The sequence below is a fragment of the Cyanistes caeruleus genome, chromosome 4, assembly GCF_971803275.1.
Source record: "Cyanistes caeruleus chromosome 4, bCyaCae1.hap1.1, whole genome shotgun sequence".
NCBI classification, from domain to species: Eukaryota; Metazoa; Chordata; class Aves; order Passeriformes; family Paridae; genus Cyanistes; species Cyanistes caeruleus.
This window is the reverse complement of record NC_141704.1, coordinates 58,651,656-58,670,518: the sequence shown is the minus strand read 5'-3', so window position 1 is coordinate 58,670,518 and position 18,863 is coordinate 58,651,656. Positions and strand designations below refer to the sequence as shown.

Sequence of the window (18,863 nt, the reverse complement as noted above, 5' to 3'; positions counted from 1 at the left end):
AGCGTGTTCTTCATCTGGCTGAAATATATCCCCAGGATTGAAGCAGTCCAGTAAGAATGGCACTTGGGATGTAACATTCACCCCAACGGACCAGAACTGGGGTGTTAGAAGTGGGGACACAAAAGGAGGAGTTGAAACTCTGACACGGATTTCTCGGTCTCACAAAGCCACCAGGAGGTTCCCACCTGCAAGCCCAACACTGCATGCTGCTTCCTACCAGACATCACACTCTGACAGAAACTTTTGAAGGGCAAATTCCCACTGGCTATGTGGGAAGTCAAGAATATGGACTGCCATTATTATAAAAATAATAATTTATGCCCTACTGTAATAAGAACCCACTGTCCATAGCAAAGCTGATTATTGGAATTGGATTCTTCCATTCTTGGAAATGAAATTAAATTGCCCCCCACTAACGAATGAGACAACAGAAGAACCTTGACAACCAAAATTCTCAGTGCAGTACAGAGTCCTGAGTACACTCATCTCAGCACATGATGAAGGAATGGGAATTACACTTCCAGGATTGCACCTTCTCCCAGTTACCAGTGGTGTGTCCCCCAGGGCTCAGTGTTTGGGCCAGTTCTCTTTGATAAAACGACCTGAATGAGGGGATCAAGTGCATCCTCAGTCCGTTCTCAGGTACACCAAGCTGGGCTGGAGTGTTCATCTGCTTGAGGACAGGCTCTGCAGAGGGATCTGGACAGGCTGGATCCATGGGTCCTGGCCAGAGAGATGAGTGAGAAGGCCAAGTGCCGGGTCCTGCCCCTGGGTCACAATTCCCATCAGCTCCAGGCTGGGGAAGAGTGGCTGGGAAGAGCCAGCAGGAAAGGGCCTGGCCCTGCTGGTCCATAGTGCGTGCCCAGGTGGGCAAGAAGGCCAATGGCATCTGGGCTGGGTCAGCAATGGTGTGGCCAGCAGGACCAGGGCAGTGACTGTCCCCCTGTTGTGGGCACTGGCGAGGCCTCACCAATGTGAGGTGTGTCCAGTGCTGTGTCCAGCTGTGGGCCTGTCACTGCAACATGGACATTGAGGGGCTGGAGCTGGGCAAGGGGCTGGAGCACAAGTCTGATGAGGAGAGGCTGAGAGGGGAAAGGAGGTTCAGGGGGACCTTGTTGCTCTCTACAACTCCCTGACAGGAGGGTGCAGCCAGGGGTGGGTCAGCCTCTGCTTCCAGAGAACAAGGGACAGGACTATATGAAACAGCCTCGAGTTGTGCCAGGAGACGTTTAGATTGGATATTAGGAAAAATTTCCTCAGGGTGATCAGGCATTGGACCAGTTGCCCAAGGAAGTGGTGGAGTCACCATCCCTGGAAGTGTTCAAAAAACATGCAGATGTGGTACTTGGAGTCGTAGTTTAGTGGTGAACATGGCAGTGCTGGGTTGGGGTCCATGATCTTAGAGGTCTTTTCCAAGCTTAATGATTCTGTGATCCAATCATTTTCATGTTTACCTCACGTGGATTTATACAAACACACGTAAGGGATAACCACACCCCTAAGCTGGGAAGCAACTTCCATATTTGATCTTGGATGTACCAAACCTCCTCTCATGCATGGGAACTACAGATAGCAATTGACTTTCCACAGGTTTCCCCTCCTCGTTCAGAGTTTCAGGCAGGATGCAGTACAAAGATGGTGCGGGGAGGTGCCACGTCCAGGCAGAATGGGCTGAGCGAAGGACAGAGCTCCACCTGCCCTCTGAACTTCCTTGCCTCGCATCACAACCTCCACGTTATCCAAATGCCGGTGTTCTCGTGGCTGATTTTAGATCCACTCCCAGAAACTGTCTTCCTAGGAAGCTGAATAAAGAGGCACAGTGTCCCTGCCAACTAGCACTGCTGTAGGTCTGCTTCCACGTGGGGTCACATGCGAACATTTCTATGCCCAATAACCTTGTTAGCTCCCTTAATGTCATTCATAATGCAAATGAGACAGCGAGCGAATGGCCAGAGGCCCAGAGTGACTAAAGCTCAGCATCTAGAAAGTCTTACATTGCCTCTAGCTCTAAACTAACTTCCCTCCATAACAAGCACCATAAACTTGGCTATCAAAGCTACACATGCCCAGTCTTTGTTGTACAACAGGCAGCGATTTGTATCACTGGCTTCTATTTTTAGCATATTAATTAACTACTGCAACTGGTGAGGCAAGTGTCTCCAACTGGAGAGTGTGGCACCATTGTCTGAAGTCATCACCTCATCTCGAGCTATTGAAAATCATGGCAGTGACCCTCCTGCTGATATGAATTTAACCTGACATGCCCACAAAGGAATGGGGGGTGGTGCACCAATTTTGTGCACATGGTTCTCCACATCACCCTGGACCCTATTAGTGTGGAAAGAGCTCATTGAAAGAAAAGAAGCCACATTGTGCTGGGCCACCTAGAGGGTTGAATAGAAAAGGCTGAGGAAAAGAGCAGGCAGCGCAATAAAGGCCATAATTAACATATTTCCATATTCAAGCAAAGCAATAACTACGTGAAATGTTTGTCAAGGTGCAATGAAAGCATAAATATTAAGTACCGTATCTGAGGGGATGCAGAACCGCCCCCCCAGTCTCTTAGATTCCATTGAGAAATTCAAAACAAGCTTTTTACATGCTATTTTCAATTATAAGCATTTATCTCTGCTTCTGCTATGACAACAAGACAAGTCTCACCATCCTCATTCAGTTTTCACCCAGGTAAAACTGTTGTACCCCACCCTCCCAAATTAGGCTCAAAATTTGTCCTGAGATTTAAAAAAAAGCTAAAAAATAAAAAAAAGCTAAAAAATAAAATAAAATAAAATAAAATAAAATAAAATAAAATAAAATAAAATAAAATAAAATAAAATAAAATAAAATAAAATAAAATAAAATAAAATAAAATAAAAAAAAATAAAAAAAAATAAAAAAAAATAAAAAAAGATGGGAGCCACAGAAAGATAACCTAAAAATGCAAGCTGAAACATATGCATTTACTAAAAATCCTTGTAGGAGATGATGAAACCTAAACTACAGGGGAAATTTTACAGAAAGCACTTCTTACTGGACACTTGGAATTTTATAAAAAGCACTTCTCCCTGGACACCTGAAGCAAGGTTACAGGCTAAATCCTTCTGTGTGCAAACTTGGTTAACATGAACCCAGAGCCTACATCTAAAGCTTGACTCTGACTCTAACTTTGTTGTGATCTATAGGTTTATAGTTGGGCTCAATGATCTCAGGGGTCTTTTTCAACCTAATTGATTCTGTGATTATGCCATTCCATGGGAAAAGTACAAAAGAGTCTCATTATAAGTTAGAGAAGCAGTGTCACAGCGCGTGGTCTATGAGAATCTGAGCACACAAACATTTCAAGGGAAGATACTGGGCTGTTAGAAAGCACAACTTGTTTTATTTTCTATTTCAAGGCAATAAACACTAGAACCATCCCATCCCCGCTTTAGTATCACCTATTTCCCAAAAGGCCTCAAAAACAAGTGACCAGCCCTGCACAACCCCACTGACTCCAGCTCTGGAAATAAAGAAAGGCAGTGCAAGAACCAGCACCCTTTGAAACACAGCCACCTGTGCACCATCCAGCCAGAGTCATCCAGCAAATTCAGGGTACCCTGAACCTGCCCCCCACTTTCAGCCTGGAGCTGACACAGCCAGGGCATGAGGAGGTTTTCCTGCCAGTGGAGCACACGTAATCCACTGCGGCTGAGCTGTTTTGCTGGCTGTCTCCCAGTCCAGTGGTCTTCACTACCTTCAAGCCAGGAAAATGCAAGGCTGACAGTCAGTCCAAAGCAGAAGGGAACTGGAGGAAGTAACCCAGAGAGGGCCTGCAAGGGGAAGCCTTAACTTGCAGCCAACAAATAAAACCATCAGCAGGAGAAGAGCACTGACAAATGCCCAGGCTGAATGCGCTCGGTGTGTCAAAGGTGGGGGAACTCTACCTACTTAAACCTACTTAAAATGACCCATGTTACTGATCTGGCTGCTGGTTGGGCTTTTTATCAGCAGCCAGTTTTCATCTCTGTAATTTGATAGATATTTATTTACAGAGTTGGAAACTGCTGTCATTAAAGAAGGTAGTTCTTCTCATGGTGAGGGGAAAAAAAGGGAGGGAAAAAGGGTATCCATCAGGAAAACAAGTATTGATACATTATCTAAATAATGGTCACAGCCAGCCTCAGACTTCACCCAGCCAATGCTTTTACTATGAAGACAAGCATGGATCTATATTTAACTATCTAAGCTTAAAAGAAAAGACTAAGATAAACAATGGAAGTAGTGAATTTAATTCTTGTCTGCTTTGATACAAATGCAATTTCAGGGTCAGGGTGGTACTCTGGGTTTTTTTTCCTAATACAGCTAGTTCTATATGCAATGGCCATTTTTTCTCTTGTTCTTGTATTTCTCCAAGACACTGCATATTTTCCTCACGTTAACTATTTCTGCTTTTAAAGGCAAAACCAGGTGACTCTTCAGCCCTTCAATGCAAACACAAAACTTTCAAGCAAACCAGGTTGCAGACGTGATTCCATTCTGTGAGTAGATGGGAGGGCAGACATCTAATTCTGCTCCTGGGCTACAGTAAAGCAAACAGCATTTGGCCTTTATACAAATGAGTCTGCAGTATCTTAAATGTTAATGCTTCATCACAACCATCCAAGAGAAGTGAAGACAGGGAAACATGCTGAACAATGTATGCAAAGTAGAGGAGCACTCACAACAATATGCTCATTAGCTGATAGGAAATGATATTTCTGAACAACTGTTTGCACTGGTTATTATCTGCACTTCTTTTACAGCTTCATAACCAAGGATTAGGATGATGTTAGTGCCTGAGCCACCAAAATGTCAGACCTGAAGCTGGTAGGAAGGAGGGCAACTCCTCTGGCAGCTCTGGAGTGAGGCCACCTTGTATCAGCACGTGCTCTCATTCTGTTTCTCTTTCCACCTCCTCTGGCCAGACTTGACTGGTCATGAAACATTCCCGAGGCCCTGACTACTTGCTGATGGCACTTCCTTGGTTCTTGTGGCTCCATTGGGTGGAAAGTTCAATATATTGATATGAGCTGCCTCTTCCTGGAGAAAGCAAGAGCCTTCCTTTGTCTAGCAATAAACTAGTGCAAATTATTCTTCCTTCTGCTATGCAAGAAGTTTCTGTAAACACTGCCACTTTGCAACACGTATTTTACTTCTTAAGACATTTACATAATGAAGCCTCTGCTTCATTCTTCCCCTCTGCAAAGAACAGGTCCTAAACAAAATTTGTATCACACCTTCCAGTAACTTACACTGGATGAAAAGGGGATGCAGAGCAGAATTGCCCAGCAGGAATGCTGAGGAGCAAACAGGCCTCATTCTGTGTGGTCATCCCGTAGATCACTACAGGGCTGTAGACCTCATCTTGCAGTCTTCGCTCAGACAACACTCCCATTGACTTCCACAGAACTTCTGTCTGAAGAAGGAGGTAGGATTTGGCCCAGAAGTTAAAAAAAGCCTTCTCAGCTTTCAAGTGTAGATTATTAATGTCCCAGAAACAGTGGACAGAGGTTTGGCACACTGCATGAAACTGACTTAAGCTGACATTTTCCCGCTCTTTCTCGGCCTCTGTGCTGACACAGGCTCAGAGGACTGGGATGCTGGACCCACCATGAGCACATCCCACCTGCCACAGGACTCAGCTGAGGCAAGGAAGGACCATGCAGGGACCGAGTCCAGGGTTTTACACAAGCTGCCTTCTGCCTCTGCAAGTCTGCAAAGGCTTCTGCTTCCAAGGTTTGCCTGCCACCCATCTAAAATCCTGTGAAGCTCCTCACAGAGATTAGTGTCTCCATTACAGCTCCTCTTTCTGACAGCCTGTCACACACAGGTCACCCTCCCTCAAAAACCATTCCCTTACAGGCTCTCACATAAGAAAGGGACATCCTGCACCAAAACCGTGGCATGTACAGCCTCTGAGAGGAGAGCGTAACACAAGGAAGCAGTGGTGCATCCGTGACTCTGAACAGGCTGCAAGAAGAAATCATGAGCGTGCCAAAGTGTAAGGAAATAATGCACAGTTCTCTTCCCAGCAGCAGCGTGGCAGGCTCTGCACACACCTCTGTAACCACTGGCCTCTCCCACTCCTTCCAGCAGTGATTCCCTGGCTTGGAGCTCAGCACAGGCAAATGGCCAGCCCCTCAGAGAACATTTCCAAGCTGTGCAGCGCTGTGCAAAGAGACAGAGGAACAAAGGGTGTAGAGTGGTAAAGAGATGGAGGTGTGGGCAGAGTGGAAAAGCAATGCAATTCCAGCGAGCAAAATGATGATGATCTCCATTGGGTTCACAGCTAAACAGGAACCTCCCATGCTGAAGAATCCCAGAATCATTTGGGCTGGAAGGGACCGCTGGAGTTCACTCAATCCACACCCCTGCCCAGGTAGAGTCCTCTGGAGCAGGTGACACAGGAGCATGTCCAGGTGGGTTTGGAATGTCTCCAGAGAGGGAGACTCCAGGCCCTCCCTGGGCAGCTGTTCCAGGGCTCTGCCACCTCAGTGTACAGAAATTCTTCCTCTTGTTGAGGTGGAACTTACTGTGCTTCAGTCGACGGCCACTGCTCCTCATCCTGTCATTTGGCATCACTGAAAAGAGCCTGGCATCATCCTCTGACACCCTCTTAGAGATATTTATATGCATTAAGAAGATCATCTCTCAGTCTTCTCCAGACTAACCAAGCCCAGCTGCCTCAGTCTCTCCTCGTAAGAAAGAAGCCATAAACACTGCTTAAAGGCCCCAAATGCATACTCTTGGTGCCTTGAAAATTCAGAAGCCTTCTGAAGGAAATTTTGACTTGCACAGGGAGCCACCAGTGGAATGAGAAAACAATGACATGGTGACAGATCAGGCTATGCCAGTGCATACTGTCCATCTACGCACTCTTACTGTACAGTGAGCAAGGCAGCTGGAGGAAAATGCCACTTCCATGCCCTCCTAATGGAGAAGGAGACTCCTGAAACCTTTGTGGGTGCAAAGCAATGGAAGAGAAAACTTTATTCAGAAGGACACACAAACTTCTGTTCTGCTTAGCAGCCATATGTTCCAATGGGACCAAGGGCAAAGAGGGAGACATTCCAGTTCTAGTCATGCTCATGTGAATCATTAATCACTGCAAGGACTGGGGAGAAAAGCCCTGGATTTATAACCACACAGCTTGGTTCAGGTTCATTGGGCTCAAAATAAAGGCAGAGAAACAGAGAGAGTGCCAAAGTGACCAAACATGACCAAAAGGAATATGCAGAAGAATGGACTATTACCTCCTTTTGGGGAATGTTCAGATGGAAAGGAGAACAGGGATGAGTATCACAGTGATCCTACACATCCAGCATAACACCCAGTAACTGTTTCTGGCTGCTTCCCTCTTCATTTGCTGACACTAAGTGCTGCAGGACTGAGATCAAAGCCAGCTCCGTACAGGCAGTGAACACCTGGGAATTTCTGGTAAAACGTTTTTGCTGGGAAATTAAAAGGGAGCAGTTGATGGAGAAGAACTAAGGCTAGGGGAGAAAAGTTCAAAATATGCCAGATTTTGCATGATACTTTAAAGGAGAAGAGTACTTGAAAGCAGAGAAAGCTATGCTGAGATGAATCAGGAAATAGATTCACTGCTGTGCTCCAGACCAGAGCTATTAGCCAAGCAGCCAAGTCAGGTCTGGGAATAGTAAAGAGTCAAACCCAGGCTAAAAACACACATGGGGAGCAAGGGAAGAAGGAGCTACATGTCCGAGGAGGTTCTGTTGTTGAAAGGAGGCAAATGGGGAAATGAAACACCAGGCATAACCCCGGCTGGCAGAGAGCAGCGGCTCTGAGGGAAAAAGACAAAGAAGAAACAGAGTAGCTGATGAGAGTTCTGCAACAAACAGGACAAGAAAAGGAAATGACAACTGGATCTGGAAGGAAGTCTGACGAGAAGGGGCTTTTCTTCAAAGAGTGGCGGTGAAAGAGAAATTCTGCAGTAACAACATTTCCACAATGGAAATTGAGGTAGCAGTTCACAGGTAAAGTGGGAATGTGGTATTGAGTGCCTGGGTAAGTAAGATCTCTGCTTTCGAAATGAAAAAGTGTTGTGGGTCCCCCTCAAAACTACACGGTGGTCTGTGAACAATGGGGTGAGAAAAAAAGGGAAATCTCCGGCCAGCACCATGGTGCCCTCCCTTTTGCAAAGCTCTCTAGTTAGCAATGACATCTTTCACTTTTAAGAGAAGAAACTCTTGACTTGTTGCCTCTTTAAACTCTACACAAAGGACTTCATTTCGTGCATCGGAAACATATAACATGAGATGCAGATCACATGGGGGACACACATGAGGGAACTGCATGACTGGGCTGAGGGCTGGAAAGGGGGCACTGCTCTGGATCTCAGTTAAAGGACTTCTAGAGCATGGAGCTAACCACCAAAGAATTCATAGAGTGGAAAGAAGCCATGGACTTTGGAGACTCTTTCATGACCCACAGTCTTGCAATGGTTTGGTTATATGGAAAACTTTAAGGGCAAAGGACTATGGACCAAAATTTGAGATGTTAAACCATAATGAAATTCTAGGGCTCTCAAGAATATGTTGTGTTGGATTAAAAAGAAAACAAACCAAAACACTATAGTAGGAAGTGAAAGCAACAAAAGAGTGGGAATATTGTCTTGTCTGGAAGGCAACATGGAGCTGTACTGGAGTTTGATGGCTGATGGTGTGAAGACCCAGGGAAAGACCACCTTTTTCATATCACACAAGACAGAACAGTGACTGTATCCTGAGTAAGGGGAGAAGACAAAGAAATCACCAAGACTGATCCTGCAGTGTTTGAGCAATATTTCTATTGAGTCCTTTGGTCTGAAAAGGATCATGCAGCAGTGGGAAAACAAGGGGAACTCTTAGAATCATGCCGACCAAAAAGTCAATTATCCTAACACAGCCCATATACAAATCTCTAAAACACATCATCTGAGGGAGGAAGAACTGGAAAACATTGTAAAAGTAGTCACTACATCTTAAATACCAAGACACAGGTGTTCAAAACCAAAAGCTGCACCCAGTCTTCCCTTCCCCTCTGCAAACACACAGGCAGAACAGTTCCTATCACAAAGGACAAGGTATGTCAAACTGGTGAATTCAAACACTGAGCCATCCACTTCTTGAAAATTACTCTGCATGCTATTTATCTAGTCCAGGTCTAACTTCTAAAAGTAGCCTTACCATTAACCCTTTGGATGAAAATTCAGAGTACACTAATTTTGTAAAAGTAACTGAGGGAGGAGAAACCCAAACAACAAAAAAACCACACAAACAAAAAACAGTGTTTTGCAGACGGGTCAACATTAAAAAGCCTCTCTTCCAAAGAGACAATTATTCTCATCTAAATCTTCAGAAACTGTGTTCAGCTGTATGACAAAAAGGGAGTGCAATGGTTCCTTATGAAACACAGTAGTTTCACTGCTATCTTGGGGTGAAGACAGGAAAGAATCCAAATTTTTTTTATATAAAAAAGCAATTACTTTTTAAACTGTCATTCCCTGTGCTTCAGGGCTGTGGCAGTATCACATAAATGCTAAAGCACACAATTTTACCTTTTATCTGGATGGAGTCCAGTTAAAGAAAAGTTTACGAACACATTCATGCAATGCATTAGCTCAATACATTTTGGGCTAACGTGCCACAATAGGTTCTGTATTTGGAGCTGTCCTTACATGTATCTGTGGCCCTCTAAAAGAAGCAGTGAATGAAGTAAAACAGAACCCAGGATGGTCTAATACAGCCTTACAAAACTTCACTGCAAAAGCACCACACAAATCAGCTCCACTACTGGTCTCTACTGCAAGAATTCTGTCCAATGCAGTTTTGGGGCCTGATTGACAACACCCTTTGCAAACAGTCCCGTGGGATTCGGCTGCTCTTCCCACATCATGTAGGGATGGAGGGGATGAAACACCACCAGGAACAAATCTGCCCTTCCAACCACACTATGAGCAGCAGCCAGAGCAGCTGAGCCTACCTGTGGCACAAAGGGCGATGAAGGTTTGTGCATGCTTCCGGATCAAAAGCAACTTGTCTTTAGGGAGAGGCACCTTCCTTAGGATGTGTTCAATGAAATCATGTGGGGTGACGGCTGCAAGGTTCCACTTCAACTTCCCCAGCACCACCAGCTCCCATTCCTGCAGAGAGGGGGACAGGGAGAGCAAAAGAGAAGAAAAGCCATAAGCAAGCCTGCGAAAAACCTCTGCTTATTTCTTATTATAACTTTATCACTGCTAAATTTGTTTTGCTCAAACCCTTTTTTCCATATGCCTCTACTGCTTTGAAGTTGTTGACTTTATATTCTCTTTTTTTTTTTTGAACACCAGAAATGTCAGGCTCTACTGAAAATAATGAGACCTGGCAGCTCCTGCCAAGGTTTTACTTTTTTTTTTTTTTTTATCCACTGCTGAATGCCCACCCAGAAAGTTTAGCCCGCAATTAGATATTGCCAAGGTCACTGTGGTCCTTCCCTACTAACTTCTTTTAAATGGCTATAGTCCTTACTTTATAGCCATTTAAAGCCCTAGGGACAGCCATGCACAAAAATAACCTAGATATACATTCCTTTTTTCAAAACTGGGGAAGTTGGCTTGATGGCGTTCCCTCCCAAAACTGTACTCCAAAGGTCCTGCAGATAAATCTGATGGTACTTAAACTACTCCAAGACAGGCTCTGCAGAAAGGAAATGCGCACAACACAGCCAAGAAGTAGCCTGTGTAAATTATCTGCCAGTAAATCATGTAGGAGCCATTCCCAGATTCTTTGCACGCCCAAAACTCCCACTGCAATCAAAGGAAAACTTGGGCGTGTACGTAACTACCGGCCATTCCCTGGAATGGGATTCCATGTGCAAACAGCACCCCACCACCAGATCCAGCCATGGGGCGCATGACCTGCATGTTTCAACATTTAAACCGAGTTCTCAACACATTACAGTGCCCCGAAGAGCGAGCAAAGCTCAGGCTTCCGACTCGCATTTGTCTCATACATCAACTATTAGCTATTAACTAAGTTCCACGCACTGGTTCCCAAGTCCTGATGATGCCTGATGGAGCCCAGCATGGTGGGGAGCCCCAGCTGAGCTCACAGAACTAGCAAGACAGATAAAAAAAAAAAAAAAGGTCCTTTAATTTTGCAGCCGCGGAGACGTCAACCAGCGTTGCTGAGAAACCATAAACATGGACCCCACAATGCCATTTCTGCAGTTGTTTCCCTGAATAGATGCCCACTTTAAGAGCAAGTTACTTTCCTACGGACATTCCTGCTGGATTATGACAGAGTCCTCCATGGCCTGAAAAATCTAACATATATGCAAAAGGCCACAGAAACCAGATGGGTTTCTTTAGCTTCTCAAGAAAACCTGTGAAATGTTGGAACATAATAGCAATTATGTGAAGGAAGGCTTGCTCTTCCCAGCATTACTGATGTGACAGGTTTTGAGAGAGAATGGTCAACCCAGAAGACAAGGAAGCGCTTTAAACACATGCTTCAATCCACGTGGCGTGAGAAGGCACGGACATCGCTCTGCGCATCTGCACATGGTGACCACGGCACTTCCCCTGCCCATCTGTGCTGCCAACAAGACACCTCGTGGCCCTGACAGCCAGGCAGGCTTTGAGGGCAAGGCTCTTTAATTCCGTGGCAGCACGAGCTATCAACCCCAACGCCTCCCCAGAGGGAATTCCCAGTGATTCATAGGAGAAATTCTCCTGCAACTCGGATGACTACAGCCATGTCTCTGACCTAACATCCATATCACCGAGGGGCTACGGTGCACATTTAGTGCTCCGCATCATGATGTATACGTCACTTATTTCCTTCAGTAATTATCCATTTGTTTCTGCTTCCACTGCATCTCAACTGAGAGAAGCACCAAACACGGGGTGGTTTAACTGAGCCACATCACACAGGATGGGTCAGGCTGGAAGGTACCACACAGTGGGGCACCTCGTACCACCTCCCTGCCTCAGCAGGGCCATCCCAGAGCACAGGGCACAAGATTGTGCCCAGACAACTCCAAAATATCCCCAATGAGGGGGACTCCACCCCCTCTCTGGACAATCTGTTCAGTGTTCGGTCACTGCAGAGTGAAGAAGTTCTTCCTCGTGTCCAGGTGGAACTCCTTGGGCACGGCCGAGCATCCTGGGGGCCCCCCCCCGAGCATCCCGGGTCCCCCCCGGCCCCGGCCCCGGCCCCGCACTGCCGCGTGTCTGCCGCTAGGTGGCGCCGCCGCCCCGCCCGCTCGCGCACGTGCGCCCGGCGAGGTCCCCCGTGGGGACACGGCGGGGACACGGCGGGGACACGGCGGGGACACGGATGGGACACGGATGGGACGGACCCACTCCCGGCACCGCCAAGCCCAGAACCCCTGGCAGAGCCCGCGGCGGGCAGCGGCCGGAGCGCCTCATGGCACTGCCAGGCGGCTCCGGAGGACAGGGATGTTCCCGCGGTTGTCCCCAGCCCTCAGCGCCGAACCCCAAGACTTTGTGGCCCTTCAGAAAGGCGGGAAGAGCGTGGGCTTTGCTAAAAGGCAGGGGCTGGGTGGCGAAGTGCCGGGTGCTGTGCCGGAGAAGAGGGAGGAATGGGGCTGCTTACCAGCAGCTCTTGGGGTTTGATGGAATTGTCCGTGTATATGCACAGCTTCTCGGCTGTGAGGGGGATTGTCTCTTTCAGCTTGGAGGCCAGGAACATGCACACTGCCCCCAGCAGCTGCAGATGGCACTTCCGAGTGGGCACCACAGCTAAGAATCTGTCCAAGTAATTCATGGCCAGAGGGAAAACTTCTTCTTCGCACTTCTGCTCTTCGCAGACCTGCAAGTGAAGAGCGTGGGGAGAGAACGATGGGGCAGTCGGGAGGGAAACGGGGGTGGGAAGCGAGAAAGAGACAAGAAGGGAGAAAATATATCAATGAGTGAACCCACCAAACAGAGCACTGCTTCCCTTCCTTTCGCTCCTGCTATTTTTGTTTCCCGGGGAGCTAAATTCTGGGGGAGGGGGAGATCTGTGGAGAGGCTGGGAAGGCTGTCAATCGGCTTTCACATTCCTTTAGTTCATTCAGTAAGAAATGAATTCAAGACACTGTGTGGGAGAGCCGAAAAGCCCCATCCAGCAACAAGCGAGCAGCCTCAGACCTTTTTTTTTTTTTTTTTTTTTTTTTTTTTTTTTTTTTTTACCCAATTTTTCTTTTTTATTTCGTCATATTTTCAAAAAATCGATAAAAAATATCAAAGCTTTCCCGGCGGTCCAGGTTTTGGGGCTGGTGGCATCCCGGGACGATCCCCTGTCGTTTCCGACAATTGTAAAAATTCCTCCGCCGGCTGTCCCCCAGCCCTGCGCCCCCAATCCCGAGATGGGGGGGAAGGACGGGAGACATAGCGAGGGCGAGGTGGGGTGGAGAGAGCCCGAGCCGCCTGGATCCTTTTAGCAGGCGGCGAGCAGCAAAATTCTTTTTAAAAATTTACCAAAAATCGGAGCCGCGGAGAAAAAGCACAAATCGCACATGAAAACCAAGCGGGGGGTCTGGGCTTTCCAACCCAGGGGGTTCGGCTCGGGAAAGGTCCCCCCCAAAAGGACATCCGAAGGGGCAAAGGATGGCTGGCGGGGCCAGCACAAGGCAGGCGAGCCTGCGGGGCTCCGGGCCCGCTGCCGCTGTGCCCGAAGCCTCGGGGCGAGCGGGGGGTCCAGCGCCCGCCCCACGGCCCCGACACAGCGGGGGTCCCGCTCCGCGGGGGCGGGGGGCACTGCCGAGCCCCCCGGGAAGGAGCGGGGGCAGCCGGGCTCGGCGCCTGCGAGCGGAGTCCGCATGCAGCGCAACATGGCGAGAAAAAGGCACGTCCTCCCCACTGCATACGTGGGCACGGAACCCTCGCCGGGCAGAGCGCGGGGCACACGGGGCACCCCCCGACCCTCGCCCTGTCCCGGGCGCTGCTCCCTTTTCCCAGGAATGCCTCAAACACAAGCGCTCCCGGAGGCGGATTTTCTTTGCTTTTAATTGCAAATGACTTTTCCAACTCTCTCTCTCTCTCTCTCTCTCTCTCTCTCCCCCCCCCCCGCCCCCAACACGCCGCGCTTCCTCCCCTCCTGCACCCCGCTCCCGGAGCCCCCCGGAAGGGGCGACTTCCCCCGCGGGCTGTTCCCCGTGCCCCTTCCCGCAGCGGCCGGGCTCCGGAGGGGGACAAGGAGGAGAGGGGATCGACAAGAAGCAGCCACCCGATGACCAGAAGAGCGAGGGGCTGCAGGGGGAGAGGGGCCGGGGTGCTGCCCGCGGCCGCTCTGCCTCCCCCCGCTCCGAGGGGCCGGGGCGTACGAACCTCCAGCATCCAAGTGGCCACCATCCTCCTCATGAAGGGCTGGATGTCCTTCTGGACGCACTTGAAGTAGGAGCATTGGGGCAGATACCTTTCCTCTATGGTTAGTAAGTTGTGCAAAACGCGGTCATCGTAGAGCAAGTTGGGGTCAGGCAGAGCTCTCCTCATGGGATCCACCTCGCAGCACAGCAGCTCCATGTTTCCAAAGAGATCTCCCTCTTTCTCTGATGGGAAAGGTTTTTTCCTTTTTTTTTTTTTCCTTTTTTTTTTTTTTTTCTTTTTTTGGAGGGGGGGGAAGGGGGTGGGGAAAGGAGAGGGGGAAAGGAGGAGGGGTAGGTGGGTGGGAGGAAGACGGCAGGGCTTTCCAGCTCGCTCCTGCCTCCCTCGAAACTTGTCTCTCCCTCTCTTGATTTCTAGCCTAAAGTTGAAGCGAAGTGACGCAACTCGCCAGGGCAGGCAGTTCTCTCTCTCTCTCTCTCTCTCTTGTTATTATGGAGAACAGCAGCTGGTCAGACGTAACATCAAACGCGCTTTTTTTTTTTTTTTTTTTTTTTTTTTTTCCCTCTCTATAAGCTAACAAGGAACCAGGAGGCCCTCGTATAGGGACACACAGACACAAATGACAGCTTCTCTTTTGCTTCCTTCCAGCAATCAAATTAAAACCGCTCCACACTTGCCTTCTGAGGGAGCTCGTCACGATGAATTTCCCTCTCCTTTTCTTACTGCAAGGAGCTGTGGGCTCCCCTCTGTACCCACCCTGACGATGGGGGGCGAGGTACGAAATGCCCTGGTAGAGCAGGGTGCCAGATGCACCTCTCACTTTCCCTGCTCCGGCACCCCTTTAAACCTGCAGCAGGAGGGGGACAGAGCTCCCCGCTAACAGCGAACCCCCCAAAAAAACCCTTGAGGGGTGGGGGCTTTCGCGGCGTCTTCGAGGTGGAATCTTCACAACCACCACGCTACTTCCTCCGGCACACACTCGTGTTTCGAGCAGGCGAACCGTCTTAGCCTTGCACGGCCACGCTGATACAACTTTCTAGGAAACGCGGCGGAGGAGGGAGGAGGGAGGGAGGAGGGAGGGAGGAGGGAGAAAGGTTGGCTTGGGGAGGAGGGGGGAGGTGAGAGGAGTTATGTCCCACACAGGGTGGCTTCCACCCTGCTCGCACTTCTGCGGCACTCGCTCAGCGCCTGCAAAATGTGACAACTTTGCGAACTCTCCGGCGGCTGCGGCAGAGCGGAGGCTCCCGAAGGGGAAGGCGCAGCCGGGGCGGGCGCGGGGTCCCCGCAGCGGCCGCCCCTCAGCCCCCGGCCGCGGCCGGCGCGGAGGGTGGCCCGGGGGCGGCGGGCACGGAAATACCGCCTTAAAACTGCGAGCGGGGACTTTGGGGCGCCGCTTCCCCTCCCGCTATTTGCATAGCCAATAGCTCTGGGGCTCTCGCCGCTGCGCGCTGATTGTTACCGGGCAGATTATATTTTTAAGGGCGCATGATGCCCGGGCATCGAGAGCAACCTCTGAGGGATGGGGCGAGAGGGAGCCCCCTGCCCTGAGCGCTCCGCCGGTCCCGGCAGCCGCACGGGCTCTGCCCGCCCCGGGGCAAAGCGGCCGTCGTTGCCCGCGAGTGGGCACAGGCGCCCCCTCCCACGCCAGCGCTCGCCCTTCTGCATCGGAGCGGATGGGAGGGGTGGGAACGGCTCTGCCGACTCTCAAGGCTGCCCCGACGAAAGCTGGTTGGGACACGGCCCCGCAGCGAACCCGCCCGTCGGAGCGAAGGGCTACTTGGGCAGCAGAAAGGCAGCGGGAGTGTGGCCCCTTCCCCCCCGCCCCCATCTGTAGCTCCGGAGCGGGGGACAGCCGAGAGCAGCATCTCCCCACAAACTCATTCCCGTGCCGAGCGGGCAGCCCCCGGGCGTGCGGGGCATCGTGTGTGGCCCCGGCAGCCGAGCCGCGGGGCACCGGGACCCGGGCAGAGCTGTGCCCGGCAAGGCTCGAGTCCGAGGGGCGAGGAGGGGGCACCCCCGGCGCACGGCGAGGCCGCTCCGCAATGAAAGGCTCTTTAACTTCCACCATTCATTTCCCCTTCCTGGCTGCTCCCGCGAACAGGGAGCGTGTTGTGTCAGCGCACGTTTTCCTTCTCCAAACTTAAATTCATAAGCGCTCCCGTCTGGCTTTGTAGCCCGACAATGCAGCGACTGTGATTTATGTGAGTTTCAGGGGGGAGGACGACGGGTGTCCCGATTGTCCGGCAGCGACTTTCCGAAGTGGGGTGATGTCTGGAGCACGGCGGGGAAGCGATGGGGGCCCCCCGCGCCCCGCCATGGGGCGGCAGCCGGGAGAGAGCTGCCCAGGGCACCGCGGGCGGGCCACGGTGCTGAGAGTGTGGTGGGGATGTCCCGTTAGGGGAAAAAAAAAAAACCACCTCCCTAAATCAATAATAAATGGAAGCGTGCCAGCTCTGCACGCGGAGGTGCCGCTGATCTGCGGCAACGTCGTGGGAAAAAAAAAAAAAAACCAACAACAAACCAACAAAAACCAAAAAACACCAAAAAACAGAAAAAACCCCAACAAAATAACCAAAACAACCAAAACACTTTCTCCCGGTACGACGGCTTTTATATGCTCGGTGCCCGTTTCCAGCGGGGAAACACCGTCCCTGGGCAGCGCGGCCGGCGGGCAGGGGGCCAGGGACCCCCGGCCGCGGAAGCCAGCGTGCCCGAGCTGCCCCTTCGCCTTGACCCGTGCCCACGGGCGCTGCCGCATGCGTTTGGAGGCAGCAGATGTTTTAACAGCCTCCGTGTAGAGATTACCGAGTGCCATATGTTAAATAGCACCCTTCTCCGAAAAAAAAAAAAAAAAAAAAAAAAAAAAAGGAAAAAACAAAACAAAACAAAACAAAACCACCAAAAACCCCAACCCACTCCCCCCCCCCCCCCCACACACACAAAAAAGGGCAAAAAAGCTTAACAAAAAATAATACAACAGTACAAAAGCAAAACCCACCCTTTTCGCACTCGCTCCCCTTCTTTTGCGGAGCTGCCTCACCCATTTAAAAGCATTACTGATTAAATCAAACATCGCGGGGATGTGCGCGCAGCCCCGGGCGGGCGCTCCCGCGGAGCTGCGGCCGCGGGGAAACCGCGCTCCCGGGACAGCCGCTCCTCCTTCCCAGCCCTGCACCCCGAGGGAAGGGGGCTGTGCTGCTCCCAACCCCACCGCAGCCGCCGGGTGGCAACACCGCCGGCATTATTTAGGTCTTGGGACACTTCTGCAGGGCACCAAGTCCGGTGTCACGGTTACTCATCACCAGCCCGACGCGCGGTTATCGTGTATCGATAATATGTAATGATATTTTATCGGGCTCTGTTGTAGAGCGCTGCAAAGCTCGTGGGTTTTTTTTTTTTTTTTTTTAAATAAATCCTAAATTCGTCATCACTCCTATTTATTTAATTTCTTTTCCTAGCGAATCTCAGAGAAGCATCAGGAAGATGCTTCAGGGGACAGGATGGTCTCAAGCTTTGCAGGGCAATAGGCACGGAGTGAGTGCGCCCGCCGGCCGCGGGGTTTTTGTTTGTTTAAATGGAATAAGTATTCCTTTGCAGTGCTTGAAACCTGAAGGCTGGAGTGTGAAACATGAGAATCTGAAAGTGAAACCGACTGGAAGCCAAAAAAGAAACAGATGAACGTGTTTCCAATGTCCAAGCTGCGGAAAGCCCCGAAAGCAAACAAACACCACGCATAATAAAATGTGCAATAGATTTGAAATAAAAGTATTCCAATTTCAGTCACTGGAAGCAGTCTTTTAGTGGTTTGGGTGGTTTTGGTTTTGTTTTTTTTTTAATTTATCTGATTTTTAGCCGTTCAAAGGTAAATTACATAATTCCATGCTGTGCATTCAACAGGAAAAACATGATAAAAATATTTTTTTTTTTTCCTCTGCTTCTTAATAAAAGACTGGGAAAGGATGTGAATAGCACAGGATCTTCTGTGTATCATCTATATATTTTCAAGGAGTATTTTAATTGTACAGGTAGTTCTCAACTCTAAATAACTATGTGGTGGCAGCTTTATGATTAACAGCCATATCAGACAACATAAACACTGAACAGGTGAAACATACCCCGTAATAAAACTATTCTCACCTTTAGAGGGTGATTTTATGCAGGCTCAATAATTAACAGCATTAACTAATGGATTCTGTGTGATTGGTTAATACTTGTTTAATTAATTGCTCCTTTCTGTTTTGTGCAAAGTTTCTTCTTTAACCTTTCTCATCCCCTTTCTCTTTCTCATGGTTTCTCGTAGTATAAACTTATTCAGAGCAGTAATTAGAAAACTGTTTGTGCAAATAGCGCATGACTCCAATCAGATTTCTTTATTAGGTGAGATGGGAAAGGAGTCAAAAAAAAAAAGGTACAAGGATGGTCATGTACCTGGGATTGATGTTTTATGCTGGAAGACTCGATAAATTAATCACATTTAGCCCAAAGAATTTCCAGGCTGACATTACTGCCTTATCTGGCAGGGGTGCCGCGTCCT

The 18,863-nt window shown here is 49.4% G+C and overlaps 1 protein-coding gene across 1 annotated transcript in view; it reads right to left on the bottom strand.

Moving 5' to 3' along the window:
- CCND2 (cyclin D2) overlaps window positions 1-15,359 on the bottom strand; it is a 31,314-nt gene extending 15,955 nt beyond the window's left edge. Inside the window, exons 1-3 of the mRNA XM_086884973.1 lie at window positions 14,333-15,359; window positions 12,618-12,833; window positions 10,000-10,159 (exon numbers count right to left, since the gene is read on the bottom strand). Coding sequence (XP_086741099.1) covers window positions 10,000-10,159; window positions 12,618-12,833; window positions 14,333-14,527 — 571 coding nt within the window. The 5' untranslated portion in view covers window positions 14,528-15,359. The remainder of the gene's footprint in view (window positions 1-9,999; window positions 10,160-12,617; window positions 12,834-14,332) is intronic.
- Window positions 15,360-18,863: the final 3,504 nt, after the last annotated feature.